Source organism: Ailuropoda melanoleuca, chromosome 20 (assembly GCF_002007445.2).
Source record: "Ailuropoda melanoleuca isolate Jingjing chromosome 20, ASM200744v2, whole genome shotgun sequence".
Taxonomy (NCBI): Eukaryota; Metazoa; Chordata; class Mammalia; order Carnivora; family Ursidae; genus Ailuropoda; species Ailuropoda melanoleuca.
In genome coordinates, this window is record NC_048237.1 from 3,108,730 (window position 1) to 3,129,877 (window position 21,148).

A 21,148-nucleotide genomic window follows, 5' to 3' on the forward strand; every position below is an offset into this window, starting at 1 on the left:
TTTTATTTATTTATTTGACAGAGATAGAGACAGCCAGCGAGAGAGGGAACACAAGCAGGGGGAGTGGGAGAGGAAGAAGCAGGCTCATAGCAGAGGAGCCTGATGTGGGGCTCGATCCCATAACGCCGGGATCACGCCCTGAGCCGAAGGCAGATGCTTAACCGCTGTGCCACCCAGGCGCCCCTGAATATACTTTTTCTAAATAATATACCTATCAGAAAACAGAGCACCCAACTCCTAACCACTTTAGTGTAGTGATCACACAATTTAGAGCAGGCCCAGGAGACACCTCTGTGGTCATGGTGCCTTTCTCAGGAGCCCTCTATGGTTCTCTGTTGGGTCAAAACCTGGAGTTCTCCCCTCGCCGACCCGCGAGGCTCCCTGCCCCCAGCCACACACCCGCAGAGCACAGCACCCATCCCTTTCTAGCTTACTGGGCACTCTGCTCATCAGAAGTGCGTCAACGAGACTCACACAGAGCCAAGGCGGGTGACTGGGGCCTTGTGCCAGGACACCAAAACTTCGAGAGCACCGGACAGTATTGATGCCGGCTTTAAAAGCTTACGCGATCTTAAATTTTGTTAAATTTACGTGTTGACAGCCCGAGCCATTCCTTAAGCAGTGTGGAAGCAACTGAGCTTCGCACCTAGTTAGCAAGAATAATTAGTTAAAACGGGAGCTAGCAGATGGTACACATTGTTAATAACACCCCTCTGTGCACCAAATCTTGAAGCACAGAGTTGACTGAGGGCCCGTGCGGTGCTGCCCGCCCAAGGCGTCAGAGTCGCCTGTTCTGGGCAAATGCATAGGCTGGTTTCAGAGGCACGTATTGCTGGCATGTTCTGCTTGGCCACTCCTCACTCTGGCTCGTGCCTTCGCCGCCTGCTTTCAATTTATTAGCGAGGTGAGATGTGGCCTTTCTCGGCTTCCCCGGTTTAAATCTCAGTTTCTGCTTTGAATCTTCCATGCCTCCAAGCCAAGAAAGGGGGAGGGGAGAGAAAATGACATCATCACTGAGTGGGAAACCGCTTGAAGCCCAGGCTGGTGTCTTCCCCACCGTGGCTCCTGGGTAGCCAGTTTCATGGTGACCCCCAGCTCACTTTCAGAGGACTCTTTAAGAATTAGCTCTGTTGGGGCGCCTGGGTGGCACAGCGGTTAAGCGTCTGCCTTCGGCTCAGGGCGTGATCCCGGCATTATGGGATCGAGCCCCACATCAGGCTCCTCTGCTATGAGCCTGTTTCTTCCTCTCCCACTCCCCCTGCTTGTGTTCCCTCTCTCGCTGGCTGTCTCTATCTCTGTCGAATAAATAAAAATAAAAATCTTAAAAAAAAAAAAAAAAGAATTAGCTCTGTGGTAGAAGGGAGACTGACCTCAGGTTTGCCACCACGAATGAGCTTTGTGCCCTGAGCAGAACGCTTGGCCTCTCCCAAAGACCCCGTGAGCGGCCGCCTCCTGTTCCTTAGCCAGGCCTCATATGTCATTACTGAGAAATTCACTTCCCTGGGCCTCAGTTGCGCCATGGGCATCCCCTGCACCATGAGGACATTGGGCTCGGTGATATGAAGGCCCCTCCGAGTGGTGACGTTCTGTTGGTCTATCTAAAACAGTTTCTCAGGGTGCCTGGATGGCTCAGTCTGTTAAGCGTCTGCCTTCAGCTCAGGTCATGATTTCAGGGTCCTGAGATGGAGCCTCATGGTGGGCTCCCAGCTCAGCAGGGAGTCTTACTCTCCCTCTCCCTTTCCCTCGGCCTCTCCCCCCGCCCCATGCTCGCGCTCGCACGTGCTCTCTCCCTTTCAAATAAATAAAATCTTTACCAAAAAAATAAATATGAATAGATAAATAAAATGAAACAGTTTCTCCATTCAGGTAGGTGTGGACAGGTTGAGTTTTCGATCATGATAACTCAGTCAAGGAGAACTGGACAGTAAGCACTCGGACAATAGGGGCTGGGACTCAGTGCGAAAAGTGAAAGGGTCTAGAAATGGATTTCAAGGTGGGACCTGAAGTCATGAGAATAGAGGAGCTCCCCCAAAAGGGAAAGCATAAAAAGTAAAAGGTCAGCAACAGTCCTAGAAGGGGGGACAGGAAGAAAAGCCTGCAAAAGAAACTAGACCCGAAATGTTTAGCCACAGAACTTCGGGGAGCTGGGGAGAGAGATGTTTCAAGAAGAAGAGATGTCATTTTGACAACAGCTTGTTCCTAAGCAGGAATTCGTTATCCACATTGATAAATGCGCCTCCCTTACTGACCTGCAGTCCTAATTCAGACCTTACTCCTCTCTCTAGGCTGTGAACCTTCACGGGGGCATTGACATCCTGGTCTCCAATGCCGCCGTCAACCCTTTCTTTGGAAACCTAATGGATGTCACGGAGGAGGTGTGGGACAAGGTGAGGCGGGATTAAAGGAGCAAGGGACAGGCCTCAGAAAACAGCCAGAACAAACTCAGGCTGCTTTTAGAATGCGTTTGTCAAGTGCCGTGGAGATGTGAGGAATCCTTGCGATCTGCACACACCTGGAATGCACCTGGTAAAGGGCAAGTGGGCGGTGGCTTCCTCTCTCCTTGCCCCCCTTTCATTTCTGCTTCTCCCCAGTTTGGCTCTTCCATTTGCTCTTGGCTAGCCTTCTTTGGCTTCACTCCCCAGCTCTCTCCCCCCACATGCTCATCCAGGCCCTTCTTCCGGGTGTATTTCCAGCAGAGACCTGGCAGCTATCTGCCAGTAGCTAATACATTTAAGCCTACACAACCCCCATCCCCTTTTCAGCAGCCAAAAAAGAACGATTTCGCATTAGCTGGAAAACTTTAACGGCTGCTAGTTAAGCGAAATGACCTAAGTTACCACTTTGTAACTTACAACCTTTGAAAAAGACCCGTGCTCTTTTCTTCTTAACTGCAATGTCAGGGAAATCTGAGATCCAGATGTCTAAATTCAAGTGTGGAATATTGGGTATTATGTGAGCATGCATAATTACATTTATGATATATTTCACACACCTACAGGTTTTAATTATGAAGCCTTAATTAAAATATTTGTCTTTGTTTACTGACGTTAATATTCCCACATGATTTGGGAATGCTAAATTTTTTATGATCTCCCCTGGTTTGGCTTTTCACTCTGATGTCATCAATAACTTCTCAGCACTGAAGTTTAAGGATACTAAAATATTATAGATTGTTTATCAGTGTTTCACAGACGTAAAGACCAAAGTGCCAAATGTGCTTCAGTGAGTCAGTTCCTGATTGATATTCTTTAAAGTAGAGAAACATCTTTCATGAGCAGTCTGAATAAAGACCACATGAAAATCAGTTTTAAACCAAGTGATTTTTCTTTTTAATTTGCATTTTTTAAAATGTCACCGCACATCAAATATAAATTCAATGGCTGATCCTTGATTAAACTCTGGATTTTTAAAATAAGGACATGTGGGAGACAATTGGGGGAAATTTTGTTAGGGACAACATATTAGGTAAAATCATTATTACCGATGTTAAATTTCTTGGTGTGTTAATGGATGGTGGTACATAAGAGTGTCCTTATACTTTGAAAAAAATGCTGAAGAACATTTGCAGCAGAATCCTGATAGAACATTGTGATGACTGCAATTTATGTTCAGTGGTTCAGGAAAAAAACTATACAGATACGTAGATAAGACACATGGGGCAACATGTGAACAATTGTGAATCCAGGTAAACGATATCTGGATATTCATCGTACTTCTATTTCAACTTTTCTGTAAGATTAAAATTTTCAAAATAATAAGTGGGCCTGGCAGGGCACGGGGCAGGGCGGGGGAGCTGGATATCCCAGCAGTGCCTAGAACGATATAAACGAGGGTCATGCATTTGTTTTAAGTGATGGATGTGGTGTTTTGACTGGAGACTATGTCCCAGCTCCCCCAAAAGTGCCCCCTCATGATCCCACTTTCCAATAAATTAAATGGCCAGCCAGACAGTCCACCCTGGAGGGCCAAAAGCATTTGACTTCTTAAGTTCAGAAGCCAGAGAAATGTTGGAACCACCCCAAGTGCCTGAGGTCAGGCCATGTTTTCCCTGAGCAGCATGGCCCACGCTGGGGTGGGTCCAGGAGGCCAGCCCAATTCCAAGTTCTCCCTAGTTGGAAGAAACAGAGAACATCCAGCTCAAATCCAAGGTGGGCCTGCTAATGCAGGACAAATCGTGCTCAGCTGGTTAGGAAACAAGAGGGACCAGGTTGCTTTCTTTCTCACCCGAACCTAATGTGTCCTTTTCTAGCTGAATGAGCCAGTGAAAGGGGCTTCTCCCTGGGCCTTGGCTTCTGCATTTGTCAGGTCGGTCCCGGTAAACCATCTCCGAGGTCTGCACCAGGGCCCAACAAACATCCCAGGAACCCCGCTGCGAGTCCTCCTCGCCCTGCCTTCTCCAGCTCTTTCCTCATGCTCTCTCTCCTTCTCTCTCGGTTTCAGATTCTGGACATTAATGTGAAGGCTACAGCCCTCATGACAAAGGCAGTGGTGCCAGAGATGGAGAAACGAGGGTACAGACAATGAGAGGGAGCCTGGGTGCGGTGGACCTCACGTGGGCTGAGGGTCAGGGTTCCCTTTGGAAAAGGGTCACTCTCTTCTTTTTCCAGGGGCGGCTCAGTGGTGATTGTGGCCTCCATAGGAGCCTACCTTCCGTTTCCTGTAAGATCCCCCTTCTTTGCTCCTTCCATTCCCTGCCCCCATCCTGCATTTTCCCCTCCCCCAGTCACCCTAAGAAGTGTGCATCCCCTTTTGGAATCACACCACCAAGCCCCTTCCCACAAAATAGATGTCTTGCTTCCACAAACCCTAACCTGGGGGCGATTTCCCCCCAAGACAGTTTTCTAGCTGGCACCCTTCTTTAGAGGAGATCCCCTATTATCGGCTACCCTTTATCCCTTACAATGAGAACCAAAAATGAACTGGAAACAAAGACACTAACACATTATCTCCCTTCCCCAGGGCCTGGGCCCCTACAATGTTAGTAAAACTGCCTTGCTTGGCCTCACCAAGAACCTGGCCAGAGAGCTGGACCAAAGGAACATTAGGGTGAACTGCCTGGCACCGGGACTCATTAAGACTAGCTTCAGCCACGTGGTGAGGACCGCGGGGACCCCAAAGGGGCATCTTCCTAGACGGCGAAGCCTAGTATCTTCTGCCCCCACCCTGGGCTTTTCAACATTCCCCCCCATACCAGCCACCTGTCCACATCCGACCCTACAGGCACCCTTCTTCAGGTGTGCTGTGGAGACAGGACTTCAGACCCTGCTCACACGGTTCCATCTCCTTAAGTGGATGAGAACTGGGGAGACCCAGCAACAACCTCACTAGGACCTGCAAAGAATGAAAGAGAAGAGGGCGGCAGGGGGTGGCAGGGGGCGGCTGGGAACTGAGGACTAGGAAGTGAAAGGGGCTTCTCTCCAGCCTTCCTCTCAGTTGACATGAGAGCAGCACTTTCTCCCCTCTCTGTCCCTCTGTCTCCTCTTCTGCCACATAAAAAGATGTCCCTTTTCCCTGCAGTTGTGGATGGACAAGGCAAGGGAGGAGAGCATAAAAGAAACCATGCAGATAAGAAGGTAAGGCTGTCAACGGAGGAGGGTTAGGGAGGACAAGGACGAAAGTTCTCGTCCCTCACACAGCCCACAGCTTGCCGTCTTTTGGTCCCATAGACAACATGAGCGTGCTCTCTCCTGCCACAGACACACACTTCACAAGTCCGTTCACACCGCATCGCTACAATGGCATGTGCAAAAACCAAACACAGAGGCTCCGGGTTTCAGCAGAGCACTGCTACGGGAGAAGCCCAGACTCCTCTCTCCACCTGGCCGTGGCCTCCAGCTCTAGACATCCCTGGCACCCAGGAACCAAGACCAAAACAAAAACCATGCTTTTTTCTTAGTTCCCCTTGAATAAAACGGCATGTTTCCGAAGCTCAGATTGATGACCCTACAATCCAAAGAAAAGGAATGAAGAGTTTCCCTAAGTCCCGGAACTCCTCTTGCTAAGAAAACTCCTCTCTTCCCCACGGGGCTAGCCAGACTGTTCAAGCCCCTTTGTCCGGCTTCTTTTCCTCTAACTTCCCTGCCTCTCTCCAGCTTTTGATTTCTCCATCTTGTCCCCCCAAGGACACATTCCAGCAATGCCTACTCTTTACTGGTCCAGACATCCCAGACCCCCTCAAGTGCACCCCAGGCTGTTCTGAAGTCAGGCACGAGCTACACGCCTGGTTCACAACTCCCTAACAAGCCAACTTATTTCATCCTGGGGCCCCGTGGATGTCTACACCCATGCTTCTGGGTCTTGGATGTGCATTAGAATCAGTAGTCTCTATTCCCAGAGATTCCTTTTCAACTGGTCCCGTGTAGGACCTAGGCATCTTTTTCGGTGGGGGGCGGGGGGGGTGGTGCTGCGGTGGAGGGAGGAAGTGAAGCCCCCTAGATGATTACAGTGTGCAGCTAGGGTGGAGAACCACACAAATGCAGGCCTTCTCGGTTTGAGGTGCCCACTCTACCCAGCTCTAGAGCATTCTACGGCAGGTAGGTCACGGCTTTCCCTAACTATGCAACCCCTGATGCAAACACTGAGAATTAGCACATTCTCCCAAAATGAACCTGACTTTAAGAGACAAGAAGAGATTCTTGAAAAAGTTGCCCGTGAGTTGAAGCTGTACACGTGCAACCATTTTAAACAAACCGTGTACTGTCTTACAGACTCCCTGACACTTGAACAGCATACACACGTGCGAAACAAATACAATCGCTGCTCACCAGTTTATCTGTATGACTTAGGATTTTGCTGTCCCGAGTTGTCGACAAAACAAGATGTCTCTGTATTACTTGAATATAGCGTGTGGTGGGTTTTGCAGGGTGCAGTATTTATTTTGACCACTTATCTTCATGCTAACTCTGTTTGACTGACAGGAAGCTTGTACACCGGTCCTAATAAATCACCCGATACCTTTTGATTAAGCAAATTCATTCCCTGTGGGCCAGGTCAGGGGGTCTGACTGTTTGATTTTTACTCCCTTCCTTGCTGCCCTTCTTCCCCAGGATAGGCAAGCCGGATGACTGTGCAGGCATCGTGTCCTTCCTGTGCTCTGAAGACGCCAGTTACATCACTGGGGAGACAGTGGTAGTGGGTGGAGGGACCCCATCCCGCCTCTGAGGACCTGGAGAGACCTCACCAGGGCAGAGATTGGGCTCCAGCTCCTGCACTCTTCGACTAGCCTTTCCAAACTCTGCCTAATATACTGCTTACCTTATACCCCACCCCACCCCCCAAATCGGTTCTGCCTATGAAAAGACCCAGCCTTCCCTGTGGTCAAGGTATGGTCGTGATTCCCTCTGTTGCTGTAGCCTTGGATAAAGACTTTCCCTGAGAGCATAGGGCAGGCCTGCTGAGAAAGCTGAGTCCACCTTCGCAAATACCAAATAATATTTTTTTTTTCCTGGACATGGGGAATTTGAGGAAGATCGGATTGAAGGAACCCGGGTGGAAAGAGCAGGGCAGGGCGGGAAATCAACAACTTGCAAAGAGAGATGCAAATAAAATGCAGATGACCATGTTGCTTTGAATCGGTGTGTTCATTTTTCATTGTGGGGTACATAGGTGTGGTAGCCAAGCAGAGATTCTTTGTGGACTAAGTCTCTGCATCCCCCCAGTCCTCCTCCCTGTCTCCAGGACCTGAAAGTGATGCTTAGGGGTGGATGTGTCTGCAGAACTGCCAGCTGGGAGGACGTAGCACGGGAACTCCCGGGTGATACTCTCGTCCTCGCACCCGTGGGGATGGTGCCAAGGACGCTGCAGGGATCCCCGAGGCTGGGCAAGCGGGAGGAAGGATGAACACCCCCAGATCTGGCCAGGTCCTTTCCTGGCATCGCCCTCGGCCCTGAGTTCCCTTGCGGGTCAGCGAGTAGGAGCTGGACGCGTCCCAGGCAGTAGGGCAAAAGGGAGAGGCCTTGCAAGGATGAGCCGGGGAGGGGTACCCAGGCCCACAAATAAAAGAAATGGGTTCAGCTCACAGTGCCCGAGGAGTGGATGGCACGGAAAGTGTACGCCACCCCCGCCCGGGAGACGGCCCAGGCTCCTGGCGACGGGCACAGGGCGTCGCACGCGGGAGCCTGCGGGAGGGGTGGGTTGCAGCGCGCGCGGGGTCTCACGCTGCTCGGAGGCGCGGCGCGCATGCTCAGTCCCGCACCTCTCCGGGCGGGGCGGGAGACCCGGGCTCCTAGGCCTGGGGTGGGGGGGGAGGGGGGAGGAGCGCTCGCGCAGCCGCCCCTGACAGGAGCGGGCTCGGCGGCTGCTGCAGCGCTCAGCGCCCGGGCCCTACCGGAGCCAGGTCTAGCATGTGCCGCGGCTCCCCGGCGGCGGCGGCGGCTCCTCTGCAGCAACGGCAGCAGCAGCGGCCGCCATGGCCAAGCCCAGCGCGGAGCTCACCCGCGAGCTGCAAGGTACGAGGCTGCGGTGGTCTCCGGGACGCCCCGTCCCGGACCATCCCAGACCCAGTGCGTTCCTCCCCGCGGTACACCCCAGTCCCGGTGCCTCCCCCCCTCCCCGCGTCCCATGCATTCCGACTCCAAGGCAGCCCCCTGCCCCTGCATCCTAGCTCAGGGCATCGCTGTCCCCGGAGCGTCCTCCGCTGCCCGCCTCGCCTCACCCTGTCAGGACCTTCCAGTCCCAGAGCCGCCCGTCCCGATCTTCGGTGACAGGTGCAGTCCCCTGTCGCTCCCTGGGGCTGACTCTCATTGATCCTGGCCCATCCCTCGGGGAGGTGTCCAGTCTCTCCTCCGGAGAGTCCCCGCTTCCCCGTCGGGCGGGGCCCGGCCCGCCCCGCCTGACCAAGGGAGCTGCCCCTGGTCCTGACCGCCTCTTGGCTCAGCACCCTCCCTCCTCCCGGCCCCGCCCCGGAACTGGCCCTGAGAGCCCCTCCGGCAGCCCGGCAGCTCCCAGGCCAGTGGGGCAAAGAAGGGAGTCAGGGAAGAGGGCCCGGACTGGAGCTAAAACCAAGAGCAAGGTCTCTGCAGCTCGCCTCCCGGAGCCCCCGTCTTAGCCTTCCCCTTCTCCCTACTCACACCCACACCTCAAGGTCTCTCCCGTTTGCGTGGTTCTCAGACTCGGCCCAAACCAAGGCCGGACCCCCCCCACCCCCGCACTACCACATCCCTCACTCGCCCCCTGCCCCAGGCCGGGAGCACAGGCTAGCCCACGCAGAAACCAGGACGCTCAAGGATACTCAGAGGCATGCTGCACCGTGGCAATTCCCATACCTACACACACACACACACACACACACACACAAACACAATCATCAGATGTGTGTGTACACACATCTTTAAAGAAACTGCACCCCCACCACACACGCACACCCACACATACACACACTGGGATATCTGGATGGTTTTGCTAGGAAATGGGTATTGAGCTCATTTAAACACTAACTCCTCACCACCACCACCACCATTGCCCACCCGCACCCCCCCAACCCCTCAACAGAGCTGTCTTTCACAACTACAAGCACAGCACACTCATTCACCTATCCACCCCTACCAAGGCCGCACACACGGCTCCCTGGTGTCGTCAGAAGGCAAGCACACATGCATAGTAAAAGGCATACGCTCACACCCAGACCACCCAGAATATAGTCAAAGGGACACCCCGACGCCCCCACACACTGACTCACTATGTATGTGTCAATGGCTGCTGGAGTGCATGGGTTGGAAAAATCCTTCACACCCTCAGAAGTGTAAGACACACCCTCCCACAGACAGTGTCACTCAGCAACTGTCCCCTGACTCAGGAGCCAGGGTTTTCTCCACACCCCCCTCCTCTAATGGGAAGAGGAGAGCCACCCAAGAAGGAAAGCTCTCTCTCTCTCTCTGTTTATTTCTCCTCTCATTTGACCCCATACCCTGAGAACCCTGGGGAGGTAGGGGTGGCCAGGGTAAGGGGAGCTCTGAGCAGGCCCCCCGCCCACCCACAGACAGCATCAGGAGGTGCCTGAGCCAAGGGGCTGTGCTCCAGCAACATCGGGTGAAGCTGGAGACGAAACCCAAGAAGTTTGAGGATCGAGTTCTGGTGAGGGCACTGGGCTTGTGCTGGGGGTGGGGGGGCAGGCAAAGGAGGCATAATCAGGGGCAGCTGGGCTGCTGAGAACAAGGAGACTGGAAGGCAGGGGAGACTGGGGATGGTGGGGGCACAGAGGAGCCGAAGCCCGGGGAACGGGGCAGGCTGGACTGCGTGGATGTCCAGGAGCCTGGGGTGGGGCATGAGAGAGACAGAGGATACCCTGAGCAGAGGGCCACTGCTGACAGGGGTTGCACACAGGCTGTGGGGGCTGAAGGAGGACAGGAGGCCTAGGCCCCAGGAACCACCATTTGCTGCTGATGTTCTTTTCCTCCCTCCGAAGGCCCTGACCTCCTGGCGTCTCCACCTCTTCCCCCTTAAAGTCCCAGCCAAGGTGAGTCGGGCTGAGGAGCAGGGGTGTGCCTGGCCTACTCCCTCCAGAACCAGGCAGCCAGGCCCTAACCTCAAATGAGCATGCCCGTGCCCCCCCCCACCCCATAGGTGGAGAGCTCCTTCAATGTCCTAGAAATCCGCGCCTTCAACACGCTCAGTCAGAACCAGGTGAGTGGCACGACTTGGGCCCTGCTCTCGGGCCAGCAGGAGGAAGGAGTTGGTGTCTGAGGCCCTGGTGCTGGTGCTCCCTTTCCTCCAGATCCTGGTGGAGACAGAGCGTGGCCTGGTGAGCATGAGGCTGCCATCGGCTGAGAGCGTAGACCAGGTGACACGACATGTGAGCTCTGCCCTCTCCAAGGTCTGTCCTGGCCCCGGGTGAGTGGCAAAGGAGGAGTCTCTCAAAGGGCTAGACAACAAGGAGACTTCTCACTCCTTCTCTCCTTCCCTCCTTCCCTCCTTCCCTTGGCCCTAGGCTCCTGGAACACCGAGAGGAAGACTCCTTATGTCCCCACTCCTACTTCTGCCCAGGGACCCAGAAGCTATAACAGGGAAAAAATTGAGAGCCTCTTTCCACCCCTCTCTGGGATGGATTTGTTCATTTTCCAGGTGTCTAATTCGGCGTGGAAATGCTGACACCCCAGAAGGGCCCCGAGACACATCCCCCAACTCCGAGACTTCCACATCTACCACTCACAGTGTCTGCGGTGAGCAGGGGCAGACTTGATGCAAATAGAGCCCCAACTACCCTGCCCTTGTCCAGAATCCTTTGCCCATGGGGCTTTGCCTGCCCTGAGGACTCCATAGCTCCCAGACCTCAGAGGTTCATGGCGTAGCAGGAACCCAGGACACTGGCCACATAAAATGACCTTGACCTTTCCTTGAACCCCAAGCCCCAAGCCCCATGTCCTTACTCCTCATGGAGCCAGCTCATGTCCTGCCCCACAGGTGGCTTCTCTGAGACCTATGCTGCCCTGTGTGACTACAATGGGCTGCACTGCCGTGAGGAGGTGCAATGGGTATGTTGGGCAGGAACCCAGCAGGTGGGGCAGGTGGGACCCAGAGGGAGGGGGCAGGGGAGGAGGGGAGCAGGTGTGAGCCCGTTCCACCTCTCCAAGGATGTGGACACCATCTATCATGCTGAGGATAACCGGGAGTTCAATCTTTTGGATTTCAGCCACTTGGAAAGCCGGTAAGCAGATGGAGCAGAGACTCAGTTCCTCCCACCCCCCGCCCTTCTAGCCTCAGCCCGACCCTGGCCCTTCCAGGCTCCCTCTTCTAGTCCTACCTACAGCCCCAGCTCTATCTCCCCAACTCCACTCCGCCTTGTCTTCTACCCGGCTAGACTTTCCCAGCCCAACCATCCCATCCCTAGATTCTTCTGTTCACCACTTTGCTGTCCCGGCCACCTGCTCACCACTTTCCTGCCCCTTCAATCTGCCCACAGAGACTTGGCCCTAATGGTGGCAGCCCTGGCCTACAACCAGTGGTTCACCAAACTCTACTGCAAGGATCTGCGGCTGGTAGGGACTAGGAGGGGTGGAAGGAGGGGCCAGAGAGTAGCGCCCTCTCTGGCTCCTGATAGGAAACCCCCTCTGTCCGTAGGGCTCTGAAGTGCTAGAACAGGTGCTACATACCCTGAGCAAGTCGGGGAGCCTTGAAGAGCTGGTGCTGGACAACGCCGGGCTTAAGACGTGAGGCCAGCCTCCTCCCTGGGCAGTGGTGCCCCGCTGATGTAGTCTTAGGGCCCCAGAACCTCGGAGCGCGATACGGGCCTCCACGCTATCTCCTCCAGCTCTTCACCCTACAGAAAAGGAGATTTAGGCCCAAAAAGGACACAAAGCAGGTTTATGGTCAAGCTGGGACTCAGACCTAAGCCTCCTGGCCCCCCCAGCTCCATGGGCTCTCCCACTATGCTCCCTGCCCGATCCCCTTCTTCTATCGACTACCCAGCAGGGTGGGCTGCTCTAGTCTCAAGGACCCAAAGCTAGGCTTTGTCTTGGCACAACTTCCCAGCTCCTTCGGAGTGATGACAAGCTCCCATGCTGGCCCCAAGCTGGTCCCCACCTGTGGGGGCTTCTGACATTTGCAGCCCCATGCAGGCAGGCAGGTGGAGGAAGAGGGGAAGCCCAGGGGCTGGGACAAACAAATCCTTCCTCCCCTTCCCTGAAGGGACTTTGTCCAGAAGCTGGCCGGGGTGTTTGGGGAGAACGGGAGCTGTGTGCTGCATGCCCTCACTCTGTCCCACAACCCCATCGAGGACAAGGGTGAGCCCCAGCCCTGAATCCTACCCCCACCACAATACAGACCCCTGTCTTCGCCCAGAGCCCAACCCAGGGCTGAACAGGGGCTCTCTGGCCTGATGCCAGCCCTTGCCCCAATACTGCTGTCCTTGACCCCAGGCCTGTACCCACTTTAAGCCCCCACCCTGACTCTGCAGCCCCGTGCCCACCACCGGCCCCTCACTGGCCCATTTCTCTCTCTATTCCCCAGGCTTCCTCAGTCTGAGTCAGCAGCTCCTCTGTTTCCCCACTGGCCTCACCAAACTGTGCCTGGCCAAGACTGCCATTTCCCCTCGAGGTACTTGCACCGGGGCTCCTGACCTCTGACCTCTGACCGTCCTCCAGCCCTCTGGAGCTTTGAGTCCCACCAACACACTCACACAGCAGCCCAGGGATCTGAGGGAGGGGAGTGGAGCCACATCGTAGGGTGGGGAAGAGTTGGGTTGGAGGGGGAGAGGTAGGGATGGGGCCCAACCCAGCTCAGTGCCTGCTATCCTCAGGGCTCCAGGGGCTGGGCCAGACGTTCGGGGCCAACCCGGCCTTTGCCAGCTCCCTTCGATACCTGGACCTGAGCAAGAACCCCGGGCTGCTCGCCACAGATGAGGCCAATGTGAGTCCAGAGAACATAGCTTAAGCCCCGCAGAAGCACGCTCAGTCTTCAGGACCTGGGAGTCTCCGGCCCGTAGCTCTGCCCTTCCCTGGCAGCCCCTCTGTCCTTGTTCCCAGGCCCTCTACAGTTTCCTGGCCCAGCCCAATGCCCTGGTGCACCTGGACCTGGCAGGGACCGACTGCGCCATTGACTTGGTGAGGGCTCGGTGATGGGAGAGCCAGCCTGAGGTGATTCGGGGAGGCCAGGGTGGGTCCCTGCCTCACCGCCCCTGCCTTGAGTGGACAGAGCTGGTGGGAAGACTCCAAGTTCAGCTGAATTCTAAAGCTATGCCCACAGCTCACACCTGTGGGGTATGCGATCCTGGTCACTGCCCAGGGTTGTGCTGGCTGTGCCTAAAAGCCAGCCCTCCCTCCATTCCCCAGCTGCGCACCCTGGCATAGAGCTGAGCCCATCAAGGGGAAAGGATTCTCCCTCTCACTTGAACAAGGCACCTTATGAGCCCCGGGTGGCCCCAGCTTTACACAGTCACTGCCTGTGAGCCTCTCCACCACCCCTGGGATCAGGCAGGGAGTAGACCCACTTTCCACAGACACTGAGGCATCACGCGAGGCAAAGCGGGCATTCATGGAGGGGCTCACACAGACTGACTGCCGAGGGCGATGAGCCAGGACCTTGATAGGGAGGGAGGGAGGAGTCCTTGCCAGCCCCTGCCTACACCCCTCTCAGCCCCTGTGAGACCCACCATGTCTCTCCCCACAGCTTCTGGGAGCCCTGCTCCACGGCTGCTGCTCCCACCTAACCTACCTCAACCTGGCGCGCAACAGCTGCTCCCACAGGTGGGAGCGCAAGGGGTGCAGGGAGGGATGGGGTGAGCCATGGGCATCCCCCTCCCTGGCTGACTCCAGGAGTCTACGCAGGAAGGGCCGGGAGGCCCCGCCCGCCTTCAAGCAGTTCTTCAGCAGCGCCTACACCCTAAGCCACGTCAACCTGTCGGCCACGAGGCTGCCCCTGGAGGCCCTCAGGTCGGGTGGGTGCAGGGTTGGGGGGCGTCCAAGAGGGAACCGTGAGAGAAGAGGGTGAGGGGTAGAGGTGGGCCTGCTGACCTTCTTCCCACAGGGCGCTCCTCCAGGGCCTCTCCCTCAACAGTCACCTCAGTGATCTGCACCTGGACCTCAGCAGCTGTGAGGTGAGCCCTCTGCCCCCCAACACCACTGCCAGTCCCCCACCCATCGCCCCACTGTTCGTTTCTCTAACCTTCCTCAAACCCTGGCTCCATCTTGCCTCTGTGCGGCACCTCTGTGGCCCTCGAACCTGACCACACCTCCACTTTCCCTGCTTAGTCTCTAGTCTGTGTCCCTCTTTTCAGAGGTCATTTTCAGCCTCCAGTCCCCCCCCCCCGCCCCCCGCCGAAAGCTTTGGGGTGGGAGATACCAGACTTTTCCACCAGAGGGCAGGAGCGAGCTATCTCCAGAGCCCCAGCCTGGCGATCTTTCTGGCTACAGGGAGGAGAGAGAGCCTTAGGGAAGGATCTGGTGTGGAGAAGGGACCTCCTGATCTGACACCTGAGACCTAGCATGGCCTTGAGTCCTAGTGTGACTATTCTGGTCTCTGTGCCCTCTCCCACAACCTCTGCTTTCCCCACCCCACCCCACCCCACAGCTCCGCTCAGCAGGAGCCCAGGCTTTGCAGGAGCAGCTGGGGGCTGTCACCTGTGTGGGCAGCCTGGATCTGTCAGACAATGGTGAGTAGGGGCACTTCCCTTCCTGGGGATCAGTGGAGTCAGGGACTGGAACATGGGGGAGAACCCCCTGGGGGTCCTCCAGGGAGCCCTGGGCCTCAGTCCAGACCTCTCCCATTTGTTGGCCAGGGTTCGACTCGGACCTCCTGACGCTGGTGCCCGCACTTGGAAAGAATAAGTCCCTCAAGCACCTGTTCCTGGGCAAGAACTTCAATGTCAAGGCCAAGTGAGGCCCCCTCCCTATACCCACAGACCTCACTCCATCATCCAAGTACCCCTTTGGCTCACTGTATTACCTCTGGCCCCTCCCTACTCAAGTCACCTCCCACTCCTCCAGTAGCTAGCGTAACCCCTGCCCCTCCTCTCCTGCTCTGAGCCCTGACTCCCCGCAGGACCCTGGAGGAGATCCTCCACAAGCTGGTGCAGCTGATCCAAGAAGAGGACTGTGTGAGTGCCTGGGCCTGGGGAGGGACCCTCGGCGGCAGGGGCTGCGGGGACCGGGCCCAACCCCGCTCTTGCCCGCGCAGTCCCTGCAGTCACTGTCAGTGGCGGACTCGCGGCTGAAGCTTCGCACCAGCATCCTCATCAATGCCCTGGGCAGCAACACCTGCCTGGCCAAGGTGGACCTGAGCGGCAACGGCATGGAGGACATCGGGGCCAAGATGCTGTCCAAGGCCCTGCAGATCAACTCCTCCCTCAGGTGCGGGGCACAGCCAGGCCCCTACCTGGAGTCCCAGTCCACACCCCCACATGCCCTCCTTGCTTGCCTCGTTGCTCTGACCCGGGCCCCCTGACCTGGAGCCCTGTCCACCCCTCACACACACACACACGCGCCCTCCCTGCTTGCCCCATTGCTGTGTACCCCAGCTTCCAGGACACCCTCAGACCCAGAACTGTCTTGGAGTCAGCCGCATCACCCAGGAAAGAAGGGAGGACTCCAGAGCAACCTGTGTGAGGGAGAGGTCACAAGCTGCCGTTCACTGTCTCCCTAGAACCATCCTATGGGATCGGAATAACACGTCTGCCCTGGGCTTTCTGGACATTGCAAGGGCCCTGGAGAGGTGAGCAGACTGGGGCTCTGCCCTGACCCCAGCCCCGGCCTCCCTGGGCTTGGACCCCCCGCCACACCAGCCCCTACCCCCGCTTGCTCCACCTGTTTGCACAGAAATGTTAAGAAAGGCCAAGGGTGAGGGAAATGGTCAGCAAGGGGGGTCTGGGGAGCAAGGGCCCCTCCTCACCTCTCGCCCTCCAAAGCTGTGCCGCTCTGCCCCACAGCAACCACACGCTCCGCTTCATGTCCTTCCCCGTGAGTGATANGGCGGGGGCGGGGGGGGGCGGTGGTCGCAAAACAGCAGGCGACAGGGGCCAGCCCACATCCCGGGCCCTGAGCCCTCCCACCCCGTCGTCTCCAGATCCAGTGGTGCTTGGTAAGGAACAACCACTCCCAGACGTGCCCGCAGGAGCAGGCCTTCAGGCTGCAGCAGGGCCTGGTGACCAGCAGCGCCGAGCAAGTAAACGTTTCCCTCCGGGACACATGGGGCACGCGCGGGGCACGCCCGGGCTCAGGTGTGGTGGGATAGAGCGGGCACGCGCAAAGGGGGCGGGGCAGGAAAGAGGCCTTCGGTGGCGTCCATAGCTGGACTGAGCGCGCGCGAGAGCAAAAGGCAGCACGTTCCGGGTACGGCCTCAAACGCGAGAGCCCAGGTGGGGGGCCCCAGACAAGGAGTGTGCAGGACTGCGGGAGCGCCCCTGGGCCTTCCAGGGCATCCCAAGAAGAGAGAACAAGCCACCCAGAGACACCCCCACCACCCCCCGGCAGTGCCAGCACCAGGAGCACCGCCCCAGAGGACCCAGCGACGGGGTGCCTGGGTCCCACCTGGGAAGATGAGGGTGCAGGGGCCCTGCTGACGCTTCTGCTGGCTGCGTTGCAGATGCTGCAGAGGCTGTGCGGCCGAGTGCAGGAGGAAGTGCGGGCCCTGAGGCTGTGCCCCCTGGAGCCTGTGCAGGACGAGCTGCTTTACGCTCGGGACCTCATCAAGGACGCCAAAAACTCACGGGCGGTGAGAGCCCTCCGCAGCCCCACCCGCCCCTGCAGACCGAGAGCCCAGAAGGCCAGCCACGTGGCCCCGGGAGCATCGGGCAACCCAGGCACCCGCCCTCCCAGCCCAGCGCCCCCAGGGACGTGGTCAGGCCCAATTCCGACCCTCTGCGGATAACGCCTTCCCTCTGCAGCTGTTTCCCAGCCTCTACGAGCTGGGCCACGTGCTGGCCAACGATGGGCCCGTACGGCAGAGGCTGGAGTCAGTTGCCAGCGAGGTGTCCAAGGCTGTGGACAAGGAGCTGCAGGCAAGTCCTGAGGGAGGCAGCCCAGTGTTGAGGCTCAAACCCAAGGGCTGGGGTCAGCACAGGGAAATTACTGGGGACAAGAAGGAAATGCAGAGTTGAGGCCACCCCCACTCCCGATGTGTCAGGCATTGCTAGATTTTTTTCTGCTAGTTTCCCCTTGGCCCCCAGCTCTGACCTCTCCCCTCTGGACTCTGATCCTTGGACTGACTTTCTCCCCTGTCCCTACGGTCGGGTGGCAGGGACACTGACCAGGATGTGGGGAAGCCTGCGTGTCCTGGGCTCTGCCTGGTAACCAGCCCTGGCACGTCGGCGGGCCCCTTCCAATGCGGCCCAGCCCTGACCCTGCGCCCCCTGGGGCTCCGACCTCCCTTCCGCCCCACACCAGGTGATCCTGGAGTCGATGGTCAGCCTAACGCAGGAGTTATGTCCCGTGGCCATGCGGGTGGCCGAGGGTCACAACAAGATGCTGAGCCATGTGGCTGAGCGCGTCACGGTGCCACGGAACTTCATCCGAGGGGCGCTGCTGGAGCAGGCGGGCCAGGACATCCAGAACAAGCTGGAGTGAGAGGCGGAGGGCTTGGCGCTGGGACAGGCTGGGTTTGGCCCAGAGCTCTCAGGGACTGGGCCCAGCTTTCAGCGATGAATAATGAATGGCACAATCTCCATTACAAGGGATAAATCTTTAACTAACTGCAACCTTGGCTATTTAGGGTCTGGCTGGTCTTTGCCCTAGAAATCGAAGTGCTGAGCCTGGGCTTAGGAGCCTGGCTGTGCACACACACAGGAGTAAACACACACACACATAGCCACACGCATACACCGAGAATCACCTCCCGCAAACAACGCACAGCGTCCTCGGAGGCGTGGACAAACTTGATGAGCAGGGGAGCGTGGACTACCCTCTGCCCCCCGCCCAGTTCTTGTTGCCTGCCCCCCCCCAAGCTCCCATTCTGGGTGCCACCGCTCACCAAAGCAAAGGAATATGATTACACATATCCGTGAAATGGCCAAGCTTAAGAAGAGCCAGTTTCTGGGCTTCCAGCAGAGACCAGCAGGGTTCACTCAGCAACCCAGTTTACCCAGTTCTGTTCTACTGGAACTCCAAGAGCGTGGCCTGGAGCCCCCTTGCTCCTCCTTCTCATTTCCTCTTCACCCACCCTCCCTATTCACACACACCCATGCTGGAGGTCAGTGGGTGGGATGGGGCATGCCTTTATGGAGACATAACCGAGACCTAAGGTGCCTCTATGGACAGCCAGACCAGCTGCCCACTCCCTTAGGCATCTGGGGAAGGGCAGGGCCAAGGCTCAGGGACCGGGGAGGGGGTGGCTGAGCTGTCCCACCTGTGCCCACAGTGAAGTGAAGCTCTCGGTTGTCACCTACTTGACCAACTCCATTGTGGATGAGATCCTGCAGGAGCTATATCACTCGCATAAGAGCCTGGTAAGGCTTCTGAACCCCAGCCAGGCTCGGGCACACCCCCACCCCACGTCACCCTATCTCCCCCAAGCAACCCTCTCCCAAAGCCCTGGAAAGCGGGCAGCTTCCCAGGGAACCTGTTCACACCTGTCCTTCCTCAGGCCCGGCACCTGGCCCAGCTAAAGACACTATCAGATCCACCGTCGGGGCCAGGCCAAGGGCAGGATCTGTCCTCCCGGGGCCGAGGCCGGAACCATGACCATGAGGAGACCACAGATGATGAACTCGGGACCAACATTGTAAGTGCCCCCCCACTCCCCACCTTAAACGAGGAACCTCCAAAACACTGTCCCCCTCCATTTCTCTGGATGGCACTGTCCCCTGTCCCTGGGCCTGGTCTCATCTCCCCCACCCTCCCCAATCCAGCCTCGCCTCTTTCCTCATCCCAGTAGCTCAGCCATGCAAGGGCAGGGAGGCGGGAGGGGGCTCTAAAGAGAAGTAGGAGGCTCCAGGGAAGGCTCCTGGGACTTGCAGCCTGGCCCCACCCTTCTTCTCCACTTCTGCAGGACACCATGGCCATCCGAAAGCAGAAACGCTGCCGCAAGATCCGGCCAGTGTCCGCCTTCATCAGTGAGTCCCCAGCCTCCATTCCGATGCCCGCCAGCTTCCTGCACCCTTCCCAGCCCCGGGTCCCTTTCTTTTTCATTCTGTCTCACCCGCCTGCTTTCTCCCTGTGCCTCCTGCTGGTCCCTCTAACGCTGCTGTGCCCACAGGTGGGAGCCCCCAGGACATGGAAAGCCAGCTGGGGAGCCTGGGGATCCCCCCCGGCTGGTTCTCAGGACTCGGGAGCAGCCAGCCCACAGGCAGTGGCTCCTGGGAGGGTCTATCCGAGCTGCCCACTCATGGCTATAAACTAAGGCATCAAACACAAGGCAGGCCCCGGCCCCCCCGGACCACACCTCCAGGACCTGGTCGGCCCAATGTGAGTCCCTAAGTCCTCACAAGAGGACCAGCTTCACTCAGCAATGCCACAGCCAGAGGTTCTAGCTTTAGGACCCCAATGCCAGAGACATCAGCCTTGGGGTATCAGGCAGGGGCCCGGGCAGGCCACAGAAAAGAGGATGGAATTATCCAGTTTTCCCAGATAAGAAATCTCTGTCTGCCAGATAGTGACAGTTCCCATTTGGGTGAGGGATAGAGCCAGGAGCCACCAAGCTTAGGAAATGCCTAGGGGGACTGAAGTCTCAATTTCCATGGGTCCCACAAGAGGCAAGGCCAAGCCCAAAAGGAAAGGCCCTGAGTAGACGGGGCGAGGGGGGAGGACTTCCTGATCCAGATAAGATACCCTACAGGACGTTCCTCCCAGCAGGTGCCAGTGACTGGGACTCGTCAGGAGAATGGGATGGCCACCCGCCTGGATGAGGGGCTGGAGGACTTTTTCAGCCGAAGGGTCATGGATGAAAGCTCCAGGTGTGGCACCTAGACACAGTCCCATTTTCTGCAGGCCCAGAGGCCCTGAAGGGCTCTCGTGTCCTCCCAGCGATCATGGAGGCCTGTCCAATGGCAGGGTCCCAAAGCCAGTCTCTCTGGAACGGTTCCCCACGTTCTCATGCTTCCCCAACCAGCTCTTAACTCCCACGTTCTCTGACTCTCCTCAGGACAGCTGGAAAGGAGAGGGTCAGGGCGAACCACCACCATGGGGTGGTGGGGACAGGGGTGGGCGGATGGGGCGGCAGCAGTTCCTGGGATGGGATGACAGCTAGTGGAAAGAGGCCTGGAGGGTATATTCTCTGTTACAGTCCTGCAGGCTCCCCAGCATCTGTCCAGAAGGAACAGAGTCACTTGGAGAAGCTGAGAGAAGGATGGGGGGATGGGGGTGCCCGGGAGGAAGGAGTTGCTGGGGAGATGGGGGGAAGGACGCTGCTGAGGATTATGACAGGGAAGGTGAGGACGCCATCTCTCCTGAGAAGGAAGTGGAAAGGATTATGGGGCGCAGGAGAGGCCAGATGAGAGAGGAAAGTGGGAGGTTTGTTGGACCCAGGGCTACACTAACGCCAGCCTGGGCCCTGAGTGACCTCTGCCTCTGGCATTTGCATCTGCCCTTGGCTTTGTCACTAACACACCCCAACCCTGCCCAGCTACCCCCGGACGCTGCGGACCCTGCGGCCAGGCCTCTCCGAGCCGCCACTGCCTCCACTCCAGAAGAAGAGGCGCAGGGGCCTGTTTCACTTTCGCCGGCCCCGGAGCTTCAAGGGGGAGAGGGGGCCAGGGTCCCACCACTGGGCTGCTTCTCCCTCCGCCCCC

The 21,148-nt window shown here is 57.4% G+C and overlaps 2 protein-coding genes across 2 annotated transcripts in view; both read left to right on the plus strand.

The window, feature by feature from the left end:
- Nucleotides 1-7,266, plus strand: part of DHRS4 (dehydrogenase/reductase SDR family member 4) — an 11,451-nt gene extending 4,185 nt beyond the window's left edge. The window contains 6 exon segments of the mRNA NM_001278922.1: nucleotides 2,286-2,387; nucleotides 4,441-4,511; nucleotides 4,608-4,659; nucleotides 4,960-5,094; nucleotides 5,518-5,573; nucleotides 7,047-7,266. Of these exon segments, the coding sequence (NP_001265851.1) occupies nucleotides 2,286-2,387; nucleotides 4,441-4,511; nucleotides 4,608-4,659; nucleotides 4,960-5,094; nucleotides 5,518-5,573; nucleotides 7,047-7,161 (531 nt within the window). The 3' untranslated portion in view covers nucleotides 7,162-7,266.
- Nucleotides 7,267-8,246: 980 nt separating this feature from the next.
- Nucleotides 8,247-21,148, plus strand: part of CARMIL3 (capping protein regulator and myosin 1 linker 3) — a 17,178-nt gene continuing 4,276 nt past the window's right edge. The window contains 34 exon segments of the mRNA XM_034648476.1: nucleotides 8,247-8,447; nucleotides 9,977-10,071; nucleotides 10,403-10,453; nucleotides 10,561-10,620; nucleotides 10,712-10,827; nucleotides 11,059-11,156; nucleotides 11,398-11,468; nucleotides 11,568-11,641; nucleotides 11,897-11,972; nucleotides 12,055-12,143; nucleotides 12,622-12,716; nucleotides 12,943-13,029; nucleotides 13,232-13,341; nucleotides 13,458-13,535; nucleotides 14,101-14,177; nucleotides 14,259-14,363; nucleotides 14,458-14,527; nucleotides 15,001-15,082; nucleotides 15,209-15,305; nucleotides 15,472-15,526; nucleotides 15,607-15,779; nucleotides 16,072-16,140; nucleotides 16,355-16,416; nucleotides 16,469-16,590; nucleotides 17,011-17,139; nucleotides 17,312-17,425; nucleotides 17,811-17,986; nucleotides 18,781-18,868; nucleotides 19,006-19,143; nucleotides 19,411-19,474; nucleotides 19,618-19,826; nucleotides 20,214-20,314; nucleotides 20,983-21,114; nucleotides 21,116-21,148. Coding sequence (XP_034504367.1) covers nucleotides 8,408-8,447; nucleotides 9,977-10,071; nucleotides 10,403-10,453; nucleotides 10,561-10,620; nucleotides 10,712-10,827; nucleotides 11,059-11,156; nucleotides 11,398-11,468; nucleotides 11,568-11,641; nucleotides 11,897-11,972; nucleotides 12,055-12,143; nucleotides 12,622-12,716; nucleotides 12,943-13,029; nucleotides 13,232-13,341; nucleotides 13,458-13,535; nucleotides 14,101-14,177; nucleotides 14,259-14,363; nucleotides 14,458-14,527; nucleotides 15,001-15,082; nucleotides 15,209-15,305; nucleotides 15,472-15,526; nucleotides 15,607-15,779; nucleotides 16,072-16,140; nucleotides 16,355-16,416; nucleotides 16,469-16,590; nucleotides 17,011-17,139; nucleotides 17,312-17,425; nucleotides 17,811-17,986; nucleotides 18,781-18,868; nucleotides 19,006-19,143; nucleotides 19,411-19,474; nucleotides 19,618-19,826; nucleotides 20,214-20,314; nucleotides 20,983-21,114; nucleotides 21,116-21,148 — 3,236 coding nt within the window. The 5' untranslated portion in view covers nucleotides 8,247-8,407.